The sequence below is a fragment of the Rhineura floridana genome, chromosome 1 (genome assembly GCF_030035675.1).
Source record: "Rhineura floridana isolate rRhiFlo1 chromosome 1, rRhiFlo1.hap2, whole genome shotgun sequence".
In the NCBI taxonomy this organism is placed as follows: Eukaryota; Metazoa; Chordata; class Lepidosauria; order Squamata; family Rhineuridae; genus Rhineura; species Rhineura floridana.
Genome location: NC_084480.1, coordinates 148,025,687 through 148,042,878, shown reverse-complemented (window position 1 = coordinate 148,042,878; position 17,192 = coordinate 148,025,687). Strand labels below are relative to the sequence as shown.

The following is a 17,192-nucleotide window of genomic DNA, read 5'->3' as shown; positions in this document are numbered from 1 at the left end:
GCCCGGTGATTTGTCAGTTTTTATATTGTCCATTAAGCCTAGAACTTCCTCTCTCGTTACCACTATTTGTCTCAGTTCCTCAGAATCCCTTCCTGCAAATGTTAGTTCAGGTTCAGGGATCTGCCCCATATTTTCCACTGTGAAGACAGATGCAAAGAATTCATTTAGCTTCTCTGCAATCTCCTTATCGTTCTTTAGTACACCTTTGACTCCCTTATCATCCATGGGTCCAATTGCCTCCCTAGATGGTCTCCTGCTTTGAATGTATTTATAGAATGTTTTGTTGTTGGTTTTTATGTTCTTAGCAATGTGCTTCTCAAATTCTTTTTTAGCATCCCTTATTGTCTTTTTGCATTTCTTTTGCCAGAGTTTGTGTTCTTTTTTATTTTCTTCATTCGGACAAGACTTCCATTTTCTGAAGGAAGACTTTTTGCCTCTAAGAGCTTCCTTGACTTTCCTCATTAACCATGCAGGCATCTTTTTGGCCCTGGCGGTACATTTTCTGATCTGCGGTATGCACTCCAGTTGAGCTTCTAATATAGTGTTTTTAAACAACTTCCAAGCATTTTCTGGACTTTGTTTTTCAGTTTTCCTTTTACCAATCCCCTCATTTTTGTGAAGTTTCCTCTTTTGCAGTCAAATGTGACTGTGTTAGATTTTCTTGGCAATTGGCCAGTTACATGTATGTTTAATTTAATAGCACTATGGTCACTGCTCCCAGTCGGTTCAACAACACTTACATCTCGCACCAGGTCCTGGTCCCCACTGAAGATTAAGTCCAGGGTTGCCATCCCTCTGGTTGGTTCCATGACCAACTGGTCTAGGGCATAGTCATTTAGAATATCTAGAAATTTTGCTTCTTTATCATGACTGGAACACATATGCAGCCAGTCTATGTCTGGGTAGTTGAAGTCACCCATTACTACCACATTTCCTAGTTTGGATGCTTCCTCAATTTCATATCTCATCTCAAGGTCTCCCTCAGCATTTTGATCAGGGGGACGATAGATCGTTCCCAGTATTAAATTCCTCCTGGGGCATGGTATCACCACCCACAACGATTCTGTGGAGGAGTCCGCCTCTTTTGGGGTTTTGAGTTTGCTGGATTCAACACCTTCTTTCACGTATAGAGCGACTCCGCCACCAATACGTCCTTCCCTGTCCTTCCGATATAGTTTATATCCAGGGATAACCGTATCCCACTGGTTTTCTCCATTCCACCAGGTCTCCGTTATGTTCACTATATCAATACTCTTCTCTAGTACTCCAGTTCTCCCATCTTGGTTTGGAGGTTCCTAGCATTAGCGTACAGGCACTTGTAAGCAGTGTCTTTAAGCGCCCCCTCCCCGCAGACCCTCCAGATTAGAGGATGCAGCTCTGCCCATGTCCCCTCTGTCTCTCCTCTGAGCTGGGGTGGCTGTGTTGGGGCCGGATCAAAGCATCTCTCAGAACACCTGTGGTTCTGGTGATGAATTTCGTGGCCTTCAGCTTGCAGATGGAGGCGCCCCATAGTTGGAACAAAGCTAAGGAGACACCAGTGCGCTAAATGGGCCGCTTCTTCATGTGTCCTCATTTGTCCTTTGGTTCAGCTGTGATGGTTGAATAGTGAGGCTCTTCTTTCAATGCCTTCATTCTGCCTGTTGTGCTGTGTGTATCTGTGAGTGCTTAATTTCATTTAAAGCAACACAACAGCAGCAAAGTAACAGCAGATGTCGAAATGCGAGTGTGCCAGCGTGTGCTTGCGTTTGCCTAGGAAAGCAGGCTTTTACCCTACATCAGCATCACTGAGACTGGAGACTTGGTAAAATAAGAAAAGCTACTTTATTTGTAGAAATACATAGTAGATGGAAAAGCAAACCTAGTTCTAAGTAACTAACTAAGTTGGAGCATAACGCCCAGGTGTAGGGTTTAGCCTCATGGCTTGGGGAGAGCAGAGACAAAGGGATGTCTCCTCTCTCCCGGACAGTCGGAGGACAAAGGAGTGGAAAAGGCGGAAGGACGAGGGGCAGGTAAGCTTCCCTGAAGATGTCACAATCTAGCAACAGAAGGAAGACAGTCAGAGAAACACAGATAAAGGTAAACAGGCCTATCCATCTGGAGGACCCAAACTCTATCTTCCTTCTGCAGCACCAACAAAACAGGAGTTGTTCTTGCCCCACTTCCAACACTGCCAGCCCTCCCCAGTTTCCTAGTCTCTTAGAATTAAGGTCGCCGTTTAATTCAGGAAAGGAGAAACGTGGCCCTGCCCTCCTTGTTTTAGGGTAGCTCAGCAGACAAATTGTTTAGCGAGTGATGTTTTTCCTACACCAGGTGTAAGTTCCCTGCTAAATCCAGGGGTATTGTCCAGTTTCTCCACACCATGCACCTTTATGGCACATCCACAGTGTACATGGAAAGCACATGGCTTCCTCCAAAGAGTCCTGGGAGTTGTAGTTTATGAAGGGTGCTGGGAATGTAGCACAGTGAGGAAAAACTATTATCCAGGATTCGTTGGGGGAAGCCGTGTGCTTTACATCTGTGTTGCATGTGCTTTAAATGTCTGGTGTGATCAGACACGTCTGTCATGTCTCCTCTAAGCTTTTTTCTCTACAGCAAAAATCCACAAATGTTGCAACCCTTGATCATTTTGGTTGAGATGTAGAGGCTGCTCAGGGTTTAGTTGCTGCTGTCTGACCCACAGAAGGCATCCATCCATGATAGCATGGAGGTGAGTCTAGGTGGAGACAACTGAGTGTCTCGTGCTGCAACTGTAGTGCCAGAACTTTCTTTTATACATCAACTGTTCCCTACCGGCCACCTGAAAAGATAAAAAAGTGCAAAAACTCAAAGTGGCAGCTCAGCAATTCTAGTCAAGCCTGAGAGTATGTGCGTGGGCTCATGTATGCGCTGTGAGGGTCACTTTCCCCAAGTCACATGTTTGTCAAGCTTCCCTTTTGTGCAACACATCTTGTAGCTGCACACAGCTCTGTTCTATGTTCACACCTCATTCTTCACTCTGTGACTCCTCTGGAATAAACCTACAACTCTGCAAACTATCTTGTGAAATAATGACTTTCCATGAATAGGGTGGAAAATGCTCCTAAACTCTACAAACTGTGTATGCACAACCTACACACAGACCTGCTCTCTGCCCCATTTGCAAGGCAATGTGAGGTGCAGGAGTCAAGGCTTAGACAGAGGCACAAGAGGGCAGTGCTGCACATCACTACAGGCCAACTTCCAGTTCTTTCTCCCCTGAAATTATTTCCCTCAAAATCTATTCAAGCAGAACAAAACAGTCTGGAGGAGAAGGAATACAGGTCACATTGTGCTAGGTAGAGTCTGGAAGATCCACCATTCAATGGTAGAGCATCTGTTTTGCATGCAAAAGGTTCCAAACTCAATCCCCAGAATCTCCTGGTAGGTCTGGGAATATCTCTTGTCTGAAACCCTAGTGAGCCAATGCCAGTCAGTACCAGTACTGAGCTAGATGGACCAATGGTCTAGCTCAGCATAAGTTGACTTCCTATGTTCCTATGTTGGAAGCCAAGTAAGCCTCCACTGATTACTAAGATAACTCAAATGCCTTCCTGAATCCTACCATCTTAGAAGGGAAGGAGGAAAGTTGCTTCTACTCTAACAAGAGAATGTAAACCCAATCCTGTCTCAGACAAGGTGCATGACCCTCCAGAAGTCTAGGAAACTGCCCTGGTTAAAGAAACACTATTTTGCAGACACAACTAGCAGCATCTACTATAACCATAATCTGCCATAAGAGCTGGATGGTAGGAAGCACTTCAGGAGCTGAATTATGAACCAGCCTATTAAGATAGCAACTGCCTACACTGATGCTCCACAAGTGGACCTATTAGCATGTTGAGGTTTCCTTTTGCTGGCTAAAGTTACTCCATATCTAGAGAGCAGAATCTGGGCCCAAAACTGAATGTTATCTTTGGAATATATTATAAATCCTGCCAAGACCTATATCCAATAAAATTAATTCTTTGTTATTCTATGCCTGCCAATCTCTTGTGACACATGCATGGTCAGGCTAGGGATCTAATAGCAAGCCTAGGATCCCCATTCTGTTTGTGATTACTATCAGATGTATATCTGAGCAGTGTACTGAGCCACGCTGGCCACTAAGTCTAGTCTGAGAAGGTGCACAGAACATCACAAGGGGAGAAAGATTGTCTCCTATCACAAGTGTCTGCCAGTAAGAGCAGCATAGGCCTCGGTAGGGATGGGAAATGGTACCAACCTGGTGTTTGGTAGTTGAACCGTCTCATTTCAACAGGGTCAGAGGAATGGGCCAGTAAGGAATCCTTCAGGCCAATGGAATGTTCATCCTTGGAGGAGGGTGAATTGGCCCTTTTCCTAAGGGAAGAGAAGGCACAGCTTACAAGATTGATCTGGGCATGGACCAATGGCAGAAAGCTTAAAGATGGCATAACAGAAGACTCAATAATATGCCTAAGAGCAAGTGGGACTGGCAATGCCCTCTCCACAGTCAGGCACAGGCTTACAAAAACTCAAATTCCTTTCCCCCCCCCCATCATGTTAGGGCCTATTTTCTGTGGTGGAAGAGTACACTTAAGATTTTGCCAAGTATGAAAAAATTATTTAAAATGTGAAGAGCTGTAATATAATAGGGTAAGGGCTCTTCAGGGTGAATTTTATTGGTCCATTAATACTTGTCTTGAGTGGTTGAAGGGCCCCCAGGCGTGTGTTAATGGAACAATAAAATACACTGTTGTCTCTTCATGCTATATTTATGCCTATAGCTCCATTGTCCTAGGCTCTTATCCTAGAAGATTTCACAAGCTAAGCAGAGATGAACTTGTCCAATGATTAAATGGGAGACCTTTACAGAAAATTTTGGGATGACAAGAAGAGTTATTGGTGATGTTCACTGGGTTCCATTAAACCAAATAACCCCATATGGTGCTGCTTCTCAGAAGTTACCCTGGTGCAGAGCTGCAATGCGTTTCTGGGGTAACGAAGCAGGGGTGGGCAGGAGGTGTTTTTGCTCCAAATCAATAGAAACGGCAACATCTCAGCTTGGCGCTAGGAGACACTGTGCTGGAGCTTTGTAGGCAATTCAGCAAAGGGATGTGCAATCTCTTTTGTAGCAATTAAAGCACTGCGTTGCTCCTTCAGACAAGTCAAAAACCCAAAGCACTGATGATTAACCTGGAGACATTGTTGATAGCACCCTAAAAATATATTGCTTTACCTGATAGCATAAATCCATTTGTTAGAAAGGTGAAATTGCCACAAAGTAGCATGAGCAGGGAAAATACCAGCAACCTACAGCCCCTAGTGGTGCTAGCAGGCAACAGTTTCTTCTGGGCAGATGTGCTCATGGTGGCACTGAAAAGAAAACTGCTCAGAGCAAGGCCTTAAATGGCTGGTTATGCCAAGGAACTCAAGCCAGCTTGTGGTAACATCATATCCTTGATCAATATAAGGGGTAAATAGCCTCATAAGCCCTGGGACACCAACTCACTGAAAGTGTTCCAGCTCCCTAAAATTTGGTCACACTTTAATTGTGAAGTTATTTATTTAAATCTAACACCAAGAATACATAGAGAAGATGGATGGATGGATGGATTGACAGACAGACAGAAAGACAGAGAATGTCTACCTTTCTTGTTTGCTAGATCCAGGGACAGCAAAAACAGAAAAAAAGGAAATATGGATTACACAAAGGTATTAATTGAGCATGGAATAACCCAAGGTCCCCTCCCCTCCTGGTGCTATGCACATTTAGCTGGAGAAAAATGATGGGAGCTTGTCCAAAACTAAGGTGCCAGAGTTAGCATTCTCTGTAACCTAATGGGCAGCTCCTGCTTTTTTAAACACCCTCAGCAGTTCACAAGCTACATCTATCCCCCAGAATATGGATCATAACATCTATGACCATGCTGGGGGCTAATCTCTTGAACAAAGTTCCCTGTTACTACAAGAAGGGTTCAGTCTTGAAGCCAACATGACTTGGTGTCTTTCCTGGGGAAAAGCCCCAGGCCTTTGAATAAACTGAAGGATGAATAAACTGAAGGATGTAGCATTTCCTGGCCAAAGTCTCTTACATAATCCACAGCATAGGAATCCAGGTCATCAGCCTAGAGCCACTACGCAGAAACAGACCATGCCCTTTGGTTTCACAGTCCATACAGTGCTGGCAACAGCTCTAGCTCACTTCCAGTATATACCTTCCTAGCATAAAATGAAGTGCAAGGCCTACCACATGTGATCACACACTCCGCACCCACCTCTTCCTATGGCCTGGCCTTAATATGCACTGTTTTGCAGGCTCAGTTCAGCAAGGCCTTTGGGAAGGTTCAGACCACCTGCTGCAGAGGGATTTGTGCCCTTGGATTTGCCATTAAGTTAATTCACTGTACATGTTCTTGAACTTGGCACAATGCTGCACCATGGGCACCATGGTATTGCACAGGCATAGGCTGGTGCTCACCTTTTGAACAGCAGGATAGCAATGACAATGATGATAATTAAGATGACAGCCAGGACAGGCCCCATCACCCACAGCATCTCTGGTTCATCCTGCTGTTTAGCTGAAACCTCCATCACAATCTCATCTGAGTAGGGACTGGCTGCATACTTCTTCTGGTGAGTGGAATAGACGAGCAGACAAAGATAATTAATCAGGTCTCTTTCTTATTTAATTCTCAGCTTTCCCTCTGCCCAAGAGTCCCAAGCTGCCTACCTGCAATTTTCCTCAAGAGCACCCAGAGAATTAACAGACCCTGTGAGAACCAACCTCCTCTTCATGCGAATGGAATATTCTGAACCACACCAGCCAGAAAGTGGCCTCCCTCAGTGCCAGAAAGGAACAGTCCAGCTGAGAGCAAGTTGCCAGTCTCAGACACATGAAGAGCCAAATTGCAGGCTTCAGAGTTGCAGCCAATTGAGCATCAGGCCCAGCGGGTAGTGACTAAGTGGTTTATAGTACCTATTATGGTGATATAAACACATCGCCTCAGGGGGTTATATGTCAGGGAACACCCGCTGGGCAAAATGTTGCACATTAAACAGCAGAGCAACCCATGGTTGTCTCTGGAGCTACGGTCTAGGCCCTGAACACAGCAGGCGCCAGATGGGATTTCTCACATACAAAGGATTCCAAGTCAAGCAAAGGACTGGTGAGTCCTTTACAGAGGAATAACAGTCCTTGCCTGGCACCTTATATACAAAACTGGCTATCTCAGTCCCAAGATAGGCTATGCTCATATCAAAGGTGGAAGCACCTAGGCTGTCCTCATTTCAGATTTCCCTCACTGATCAGGAGAGACATGTGCAGGTAGGAAGATGTTCTCCATTCTGGTGGAGGGCACCTATTGCCCTGCCCAAAGAAGCAGCATACACTAGCCTCACTTTTAGCCACTGCAGAGATTCCTGTTGATCTAAAGTCCACCAGTCTGAAAGCTGAGATTTTAAAGAGCTTCTTTGATTTCAGGCACAGGCGTTCTGTGGGAAGACACAGAAAATGTGCCTGTAACAGTCACTTCTTGTGGATGCCCAACAGAAAGCACATGCAGGGCTTAATTTGAACCATGGCTCATCTCTGGAACCTGGTTTATTGGCAGGCCTCAGTCCTTGTAGATGTGGAGTAGTAATAAGTAAGAATCAAGAGCCCATTTTCACATTACTTAGAAACTACTACACATTCCCAAAGTTCTAGGATCAGAGGGAAACGGTTGTAGGGATACAAGATTCCTAGCACTACTTCTTTTAGAAATGAAACACCACAAAATAAAAAATAGATGCCTGAAGAATTTGCTTTGCTAGCCAGAGTGCTGTTGTGCACATTCACTCTTAAACATGCAGTGCCCAAAATTGTGGCACAAAGGCAACTTCCCAGGCCGGCGGCTTGGAGGCCTGTATCCCCCCATCTGCTGGTTGCATGTTTCCTTTGTCCACCACACAAGCGCTGGGACCAGATGAGTAATGAAGCATTTGGCCAGCTCTAATGAACCATTACAAGTAAATGAGGCTGAAAGTGAGAGCCCCAGCATGGGGCAGAGCAGAAGGGCTTGAGTATCTTCATTATGGTTGGACATTACTTACACATTCACAGCAGCAGCAATAAAAGTGTTACCCACATTTCCCCTCCCTCATTCATACTGGCTTGCAACAATGGATAGCCCAAAAGATTACAGGGGTGTGGAAAGTGAAGAGGCATAAAGGGTGGGATAGAGAATCTGTTTTCTCCCTCTAGCCTGCCAGGCACCTACATGCATAGACAAGAGAGGCATGGGGAGGAGAGAGAAAGGAAGGAGATTCCCCTACTTATTTTAGAAATCTGATTTTTCCTAGTTCAGCTTTGCAGAGCAAACTTCTACAACCTGCACTGTTCCAATGCTTCCCTAATATCATCTCTTGATGGCCCTCTCAGGCAATATGCAGTCATACCTCTTCTTATGGGCCTTACCGTATCACCATCCTCCAGTGAAGCTAGCACAAAACAACGGTAGCTCAAGTCTTCTGAAAGTGGCCTATTGTAGAAGCCTTTATAATTTTTCTCATCCCCCAAGACGAAAGTGTCTGGCAGATCATCCATTTGGGCAGCAATATAGGGCCTGAGCAGCTCTGCTTGCCATCGCTGGCGTCTGTCTGGCGTTCCTTGGCTCATAGCCTCAAGTAGCTGGGTGGCAAAAGAAAGCTAATGTGAGAAAGAGCTATGTCGTGTATCAAAGGTATCCAGGTGAAGCTACATCTCCATGAGGAAACACTGAAAATCAAGTGAAGAAAACTAAGAATAGTCCTGATATTCAGTACACTATCTCATTCCGTCATACGGAAAGCGAGATTAGACCAAGATATAGGAGGTGTGAAAATTGAAGGGAGAAATATCAATAATTTAAGATATGCAGACGATACCATACTGCCAGCAAAAGCCAGTCATGATTTGAAAAGAATGCTGATGAAAGTTCAAGCACAAAAGCAGGACTACAGCTGAACGTCAAGAAGATTAAAGTAATGATAACAGAAGATTTATGTAACATTAAAGTTGACAACGAGGACATTGAACTTATCAAGGATTATCAATACCTTGGCACAGTAGGGGCTTCCCAGAAGGAGTGCTCGCTGGTGGCTGCCTCTGAGAGAGCTCTGTCTCAGAGGAAGCTTTTTTCAGTTTAAAACCAGTCAAGAGGAAACTTTGACTGGTGTAAATGTTCTCCAAGGCAAGGGTGAACCGAAGAGATTATCCATAGAACTTCGTTGAGCTGTCGGAGGCTGGAATTGATCAGGAATCCCCTGAGATAAGAAGGCATACCTAGCAGCTGAAGACGAAGTCAGGACTTCCAACAAGCTGTGCTGAAAAAAGCAAGTCATTTTTTCCCCCTTAAAAACGATCTATAACGAGCGAGCCTCCTTCTGTCTAAATCTTATCATTTGGCTTAAATTACTACAGTAAAAGGGATTTGTTTACGAATCAGCAATCGAGATACCTGGGTGAGTCTCACTTTTTTCTTTTTTACAAGGAATTGAGGAAAGAAAATTTAAACAACTTATTTTATTTTTTTATGACAAAAAGCTGGCCTGAATTTGGAATTATAAAGTTTAAAACGGATGAGAGGCTACTTATCCGATGAGATGATTTGATTATTTGATTGAAATATATCTAGGACTATTTTTTTTTCTCTTGGACTACTTTCTTTGGACGAATCTGCTGTTCGTGTATGTTACTAATTGTTTGGTGCTGTGAACCAAATTTGTTTTGCATTCCTGGACGTGCAGGAGATAAGAACTGTGCTGGCCAGATCATATTAACAGGCCTGGAATATTAACTCTTTTGTTGTTGGGGGGAAAAAAAGAAATAGACTGCCTCTAGGTTTGGGAACAGTGGTTAATATCAGAAATTAAAGGCTTTTTTTTAAGAATGACAACCAGGAAAACAGCTAAGGCTCTGGAGCGAAGAAGTTCAACTGATGTACAAGAAGGGGCTGTCTCCCCAGATATGTTTCAGAAAATAATGGATGGGATTAATGACCTCAAACAAGAAATGAAACAAGAGATTAAAAATGAATTTGGCAAAATGAAAATGGAATTGAAAGATATAAAGGACCATATCAGAACAGAAGTGGATGAGATTAAAGGTACAATTGGACAAGTAACACAGGATGTAAAAAATACTAAAGGAAAGGTGCAAACCTTGGAGAATAGAACAGATATATTAAACGTGGAATTGGAAAAAAATCTGGATTATGTGGCTGTGATGGAACTTAGAGATAAAGAACATTGTTTGAGATTTCGTGCAATTCCTGAGGAAACAGGTGAAGATATCAGAGATAAAATTGTTAATGCCTTGATAAAATTTTTGGATTGGAATGAAGATCTGATGGAATTTGAAATAGATAAAGTTTATAGAATTAATTCCAGATATGCAACAATGAAAAAAATTCCAAGAGATGTGCTTGTTTATTTTGTAAAAAAGAGGACCAGAGATATGGTCTTACAACAACACTTCAACAATGTCTTTAAAATTGATGGCAAGGAAATACCTGTGATGAAGGAAATTCCTATTAGACTTTTACGTAAGAGAAAAGAATATGCTTTCTTTACAGAAAAACTTAAACAATGCAAAATTCAATTTAGATGGGATGTTCCAGAAGGAGTGATCTTTACATTTAGACAACAGAAATACCGATTGAACACAGTTCAAAAAGCAAGGGATTTCTTGAGAAAAGCTTCAAAAGACATGGAAGAAGACAAAATTAAAGATATGGATACAACTCATGGGAAACAAAGTCAACAGGAACATGCAGAGGAAGGAAAGGAAGATGATGGATTAAAGGGAGCAACAGGTACATTTTAAAATACACGCTTAAAGATGGATTACAAATATCTAACTTGGAATATAAATGGAGCCAATACGTCGCAGAAGAGAAAGTGTTTCACTATTTGAAAAAATTAAAATTGGATATAATTTGTTTACAAGAAACTCATATCAAGAAGAAAGATTCCAAATATTTGATTTGTAAAAATTTGGGTGAAGAATTTATTTCGGCTGGATTAAAAAAAATGGTGTTGTTCTTTACATTAACCCACAATTGTTTCCTAAATTGATATTACTGGATGATAGTGGTAGATTTGTGGGGGTTGAAATTACTTTACAGGGCGTAAAAACTTTGATAGTGGGTATTGTTGGATGTTGGATCGGGCGCCAGCGGATGCCCAGGATGCAGAACAGAATAGTGACAGGCTAAATCCCAGTTAAAGCACTCAGCCAGACAACTCATAAGGTTTAAGAGTCACTTTTACTGACATGAAACGTTCTGAACATACATACAAGCTCTGCTAACAAACTCTTTCTCCCACACTTTACAAGTGTCTGCTGCCCTCTATATAGATAAGGCCAGCTGCCCGAGCCTAGGTTGCATAGCAACGTGTCCTTGAAGATGGCTCGAGCTCTGCCAACTTTCGCTTCTAATCCACGTAGCTCACTTGTGGAAATTTAACCTCTGCTTCTTCGGTTTAATAGCCAACAAGCCCCCACCTTAAATTTCCACATTCTGCCAGTTACATTTTCTTTTCTATTTACATGTGTTACATGCTACATGTCATATATACATTTGCATCATTTGGTTTATTCATCTGATACATTTCCTTTTATATCAGTTTACATCAATTTCATTTGTAATACAGTTACTCCATTGCAATCTCAGCATCAATTTTATTACATTTATTTCAGCAATTATTTATTAATCTTCATGATTTCCATCATCCCACCTTTTCCAGTTACTGAAGTCTATATGTTTAATGGAATTTATTTTAAATCTAACAGGTGGAATACCTTTGGTTGTTCTCTCTGATCTGCGTGGTTGTATTTCTGCCTTTGTGTCTGTGTCTGTGTCTGGCGATTCCTCTGTTTCTCTCTCAGAGCTAGAACTTGATTCACTACTGCTGCCTGTTTCTTCTTGTTTTATTGGTACTGTGTCTGCCTGTTCTTGTTCATTACTAACTTCAGTGTTTCCCAACTCCACATATGTTTTCTCTTCCCAATCCTGCTCTATTGCTTGCACACTTCTGCTTAACACCACAGACCTTTGTTTTGGCATCCAGATTCTGAAATACGTGTTTTCAAATCCCAGCATGAACCCTTTGTCTGCTCTCCTTTGCAGCTTCCCTGTCCTTTTATTTTTTGGGAACATGTACCCAGCATTCTGCTCCAAACCTAATCAAATGTTTTAATCTGGGTTTTCTGTCATACAATTTTTCATAAGGAGACATTCCATTTGCCTTATGAAATATTCTGTTTTGAATATATGCTGAATACAGAACACACTCTCCCCAGAAACTGTGTGTTAAAGATGAGTCACACAGCATTGCTCTCATTGAGTCTTGAAGTAACCTGTTCCAACGTTCAGCTAATCCGTTTTGATGTGGACTAAATGGGGCTGTTAACTCCTGTTTAATCCCTCTTTTGTCCAAGTATTCAGTAAAAGAGTGTCCTGTGAACTCTCCTCCTTGATCTGATCTTATTCTCTGTATTTTGACACCAAACTGCACTTCAATTTTTGTAACAAATCTTTTCAGTTTCTCTGCAGCTTCACTTTTAGCTTTTAGTAAATAAACAGTGCAGAATTTTGAAAAATCATCAACTATCGTCAGGAAATATCTTGCACCCCCCTGAGTAGGTTGAAATGGCCCCACTAAATCCACGTGTATTAACTGATAAGGTGCATTAGTACTAGGTATGGCTTCTTTGTTCTTTGAAGCCACAATCGCCTTAGTTTGTTTACACACATGGCAGTCTACATATTTTTCACAGTTTCTCAACTTCACATCATTACTGTTCTCTGTTGTTTTCACCACATTCTCATATCCTATATGGCCTAGTTTTCTGTGCCATAAATGTACACAATCATTATGGGGTTTCTCATTAACACACATGCGTATATGGTTGTTTGTTTCAAGTTTAGGTAGAACAATGAATCCTTTACTATCCCTTTCATGAATGTTTTGTTCCCTTTCATGACTTGACATGAGCCCCTCTGAAACAACACATTGAACCCCATTTCATTGAGTTTCGACACAGCCATAATGTTGCATTCAATGTCAGGAATAAACAGCACATCTGTCATAATTGTATTAAAACCTGCTAATTTCACTGTACCCCTACTTTTGATAAGTTTCTTAGTTCCATCAGCCATTATCACATGATCCTCTACGTCGCAATATGTATGAAACATTGATTTATCTTTGATTATGCTATTTGTAGCCCCGCTGTCAATTGCCCATAAATCTTTACATTTATTTCCCTGCTCATTGTTAATACATTGCTTACTCTTACTAGCATATATCACCTGTACACACGGTTTTCTTCCTCTTTCTCTTCTTCTTGCTTCACAATTCCTCTGAAGATGTTGCCTGGAACCACAAAAATAACACGCCTTTTGTCCATACAGTCTCTCTTGTGCAGCTCTGTTGTTCAGCTTTCCCATGTTGTGTTTAGACTCAGTCCTTTCCTGCTTTGCCATTTCTTGCCTTCTTTGATACTCTTGTAAAAGTTTTCCCTCTATATAATCCATATTGAGATTTGCATCGTCCATTGCTTCCATAGAGCTCACCAGACTATCATAACTTGAATCTAATGAAGATAATGTGATATACACTTTTTGCGTTTGAGAATGATCAACTTCACGTTCTGACAATTCAGCAAACAGTCTGTTTATTTCCAATAAATGCTCTGACATGGTTGTATTGTCAGATAAGCGCATCTGATACAATCTTCTGGCAAGATATATTTTAGAACTGGCAGTCTTTTTCACATGAATATTTCTTAAAGTTTCCCAGGTTTCTTTAGCTGTTGTTGCTTCACGCACGTGCAGTAATTGAGAATCATCAATAGAAAGAACAATTAACACCTTTGCCCTCTCATCCAGCCTTCTCCAGTCTGCTGGAATTGGCACCACGGCGGGTGGGTCCTCTGCGATAGCTTTCCGCAGGTCTTCTTTCACTAGCAGCGCCTGCATTCTCTGCTTCCAAGTGCCATAATTTTTCCCTGTCAGTTTTTCCAGGGGAATCCCGGCCGATAACGTAACAGACATACTTTCACTTTTCACAGTTCACCGCCTTTGTGATTAGAGCTTCTCACCTCCGTCCTTCAGTCAGTTTTTCCCACGGCTCTCTCACAGCTTACAGCTCAGCTTTCGGTTTCGCCGTCTCTTGCTGTTTACTCGCTGTTCTCCAGTTCTGGCTTTTCTCTGCCACCACTTGTCTGCAACCATCCGCACCAGGCAACCATCAGCACCAGGTAACCATCCTCTGCTACCACTTGTTGGATGTTGGATCGGGCGCCAGCGGATGCCCAGGATGCAGAACAGAATAGTGACAGGCTAAATCCCAGTTAAAGCACTCAGCCAGACAACTCATAAGGTTTAAGAGTCACTTTTACTGACATGAAACGTTCTGAACATACATACAAACTCTTTCCCCCACACTTTACAAGTGTCTGCTGGCCCTCTATATAGATAAGGCCAGCTGCCTGAGCCTAGGTTGCACAGCAACGTGTCCTTGAAGATGGCTCGAGCTCTGCCAACTTTCGCTTCTAATCCACGTAGCTCACTTGTGGAAATTTAACCTCTGCTTCTTCGGTTTAATAGCCAACAGGTATTTATGCCCCCAATGAAGACAAAACAAGGTTTTACACAGGACTTATGGAAAATTGTCAGATTTTTCATATGATCATTGGTGTGTCATGGGTGATTGGAATGGGGTAATCTCACCAAAAATTGATAGACTTTCTGAGAAAAACATCAAAGAGACACAGGGTAAATTACCGAAGATTTGTTTCGAATTGATGGAAAATTTAGAATTGGTGGATGCCTGGAGATATATAAACGATAACGCAAAGGAATTCACTTATTTTTCAGAAAGACATAAAACATTCTCGAGGATTGACATGATTTGGATGTCCAAAAATCTAGTGAAAGACATCTCCAAAATGGACATATTACCAAAAACTTTTTCAGATCACAATCCTGTGATATTAACTTTCAAAAAGAAAAATTTTGGATTTAGAAGGAGACTAAATGAATCTTTATTACAGAATGATAAAGTAGTACAAGAATGTAAGAAGAAATTAAAAGAGTTTTTTGAACATAATTTACATAAAGGAACAGATGAAAATATTGTCTGGGATACAAGTAAAGCATTTATGAGGGGATATTTTATTAAATGTAACTCTGAATTAAAAAAGAAGAAAAAACAGAAAATGCAATTAATCTTGGAAGAAATAAAACAAAAAGAGGAAGAATTGAAAAAGAATCCAACTAAAGTTTTTATTGTAAATCAAATTAAAATGTTACAGAATCAAGTATCAATGCTGACAGTTAGAGAAATTGAAAGGAAATTAAATTTTGCTAAACAAAGGACTTTTGAATTTGCAAATAAACCGGGGAAATGGTTAGCATATAAATTAAGAAAAGAACGACAAAAAAATCTTATTTTAAAGATACAAGAAGGAGACGAGATGTTGACAGACAACGCAAAAATCCAAAAGGTTTTTCATCAATATTATTCAACTTTGTACAAGTGTCAGGAAATTCCCTCTGAAAAAATAGAAGAGTATATATTTAAACAGAATTTGCCTAAAATTACAGATTTTCAGAGACAAGCTATTAATGGTCCCTTCACGTCAAGAGAGATATCTGAAGCTATAAACAAAATTAAATTAGGAAAGGCGCCAGGACCGGATGGGTTATCAGCAATGTACTACAAATGTTTGGAGGAGCAACTCTTGTTACCTTTACAGTATACAATGAATTCTATTTTGCAAGAGGGGAAGATTCCGGATAGTTGAAAAAATGCTAATATAACATTAATACCTAAAGAGGAGCAGGACCTAACCAAAACAAAAAATTATCGGCCGATATCTCTATTGAATAATGACTATAAAATTTTTACAATGATTTTGGCAGAAAGAATGAAAATAATATTGCAACAATTTATCCAGGAAGATCAATCGGGGTTTTACCTAAAAGACAATTGTGTGATAATGTCAGGAATGTTTTGAATGTGTTGGAATATTTAGAACAACGAAATGATAAACAAGCAGCTTTGATCTTCTTAGATGCTGAGAAAGCATTTGATAATTTGAATTGGAAATTTATATTTTAAGGTTCTGGAGCAAATGGATTTTGGAGACAATTTTATAAAATGGATTAGATCGATTTATACATCTCAGAAGGCACAGATAATTGTCAACGGGGGCTTAACGGATTCATGTGAAATACAAAAGGGTACAAGACAGGGATGTCCATTATCACCCCTCTTATTTATCTTGGTCTTAGAAGTGCTGCTTAGAGATATAAGGCAAGATAAAAGGATTTCGGGATTAAAGATAAAAAAAGAAGTATATAAATTGAGAGCATTTGCTGACGATTTGATGATTGTATTAGAAAATCCTTTGGAAGGAATTAATGTATTGATGGACAAATTAAAAGAATTCGGACCGTTAGCAGGTTTTAAGATCAACAATCAAAAAACAAAGATGTTGGTGAAAAATTTATCTTTAAGGGAACAAAAAGAGTTAATGGACAAGACAGATTTTACAATAGAGAAAAAGTTGAAATATTTAGGTATCATTTTGACAAATAAAAATTCAAAGTTGTTTCATAATAATTATGAAAAATTATGGACAGAGATTAAGAAAGATTTGTTAAGATGGGATAAACTACAGTTGTCATTAATGGGTAGAGTATCTGTGATAAAAATGAATGTATTACCGAGAATGATGTTTTTGTTTCAAACAATACCTGCAATATCCTCTGATTTACCCTTTAAACAATGGCAAAAAGATATTTCTAAATTTGTATGGCAGGGAAAAAAACCAAGAGTTAAATTTAAATTACTACAAGATGCCAAAGAAAGAGGAGGACTGGGACTACCAAATCTGAGACTTTATTTTGCTGCCTGTTGTTTAGTCTGGATAAAGGAATGGATTTTATTGAGGAGTAAAAGACTATTGGATTTGGAGGGCCACAACCTGAAGTGGGGATGGCATGGGTATCTATGGTATGACAAAGTAAAAGTTAATGTGGACTTTAACAATCATTTTATAAGACGTCCTTTATTGAAAATATGGAACAGATATAAACCAAGGTTTTATTCCAAAATACCATTATGTGTCTCAAGTCAAGAAGCGTTTTATAGAAGAGAAATGGCTGGAAAAGAGAAATGGT

General features: G+C 40.7%; 1 protein-coding gene across 1 annotated transcript in view; it reads right to left on the bottom strand.

Annotated features, from left to right (window-relative positions):
- Positions 1 to 1,811: 1,811 nt before the first annotated feature.
- The window catches only part of LOC133376906 (receptor-type tyrosine-protein phosphatase F-like), a 30,458-nt gene continuing 15,077 nt past the window's right edge, over positions 1,812 to 17,192 (bottom strand). Inside the window, exons 7-10 of the mRNA XM_061609851.1 lie at positions 8,435 to 8,647; positions 6,458 to 6,609; positions 4,241 to 4,356; positions 1,812 to 2,797 (exon numbers count right to left, since the gene is read on the bottom strand). Of these exons, the coding sequence (XP_061465835.1) occupies positions 2,787 to 2,797; positions 4,241 to 4,356; positions 6,458 to 6,609; positions 8,435 to 8,647 (492 nt within the window). The 3' untranslated portion in view covers positions 1,812 to 2,786. The remainder of the gene's footprint in view (positions 2,798 to 4,240; positions 4,357 to 6,457; positions 6,610 to 8,434; positions 8,648 to 17,192) is intronic.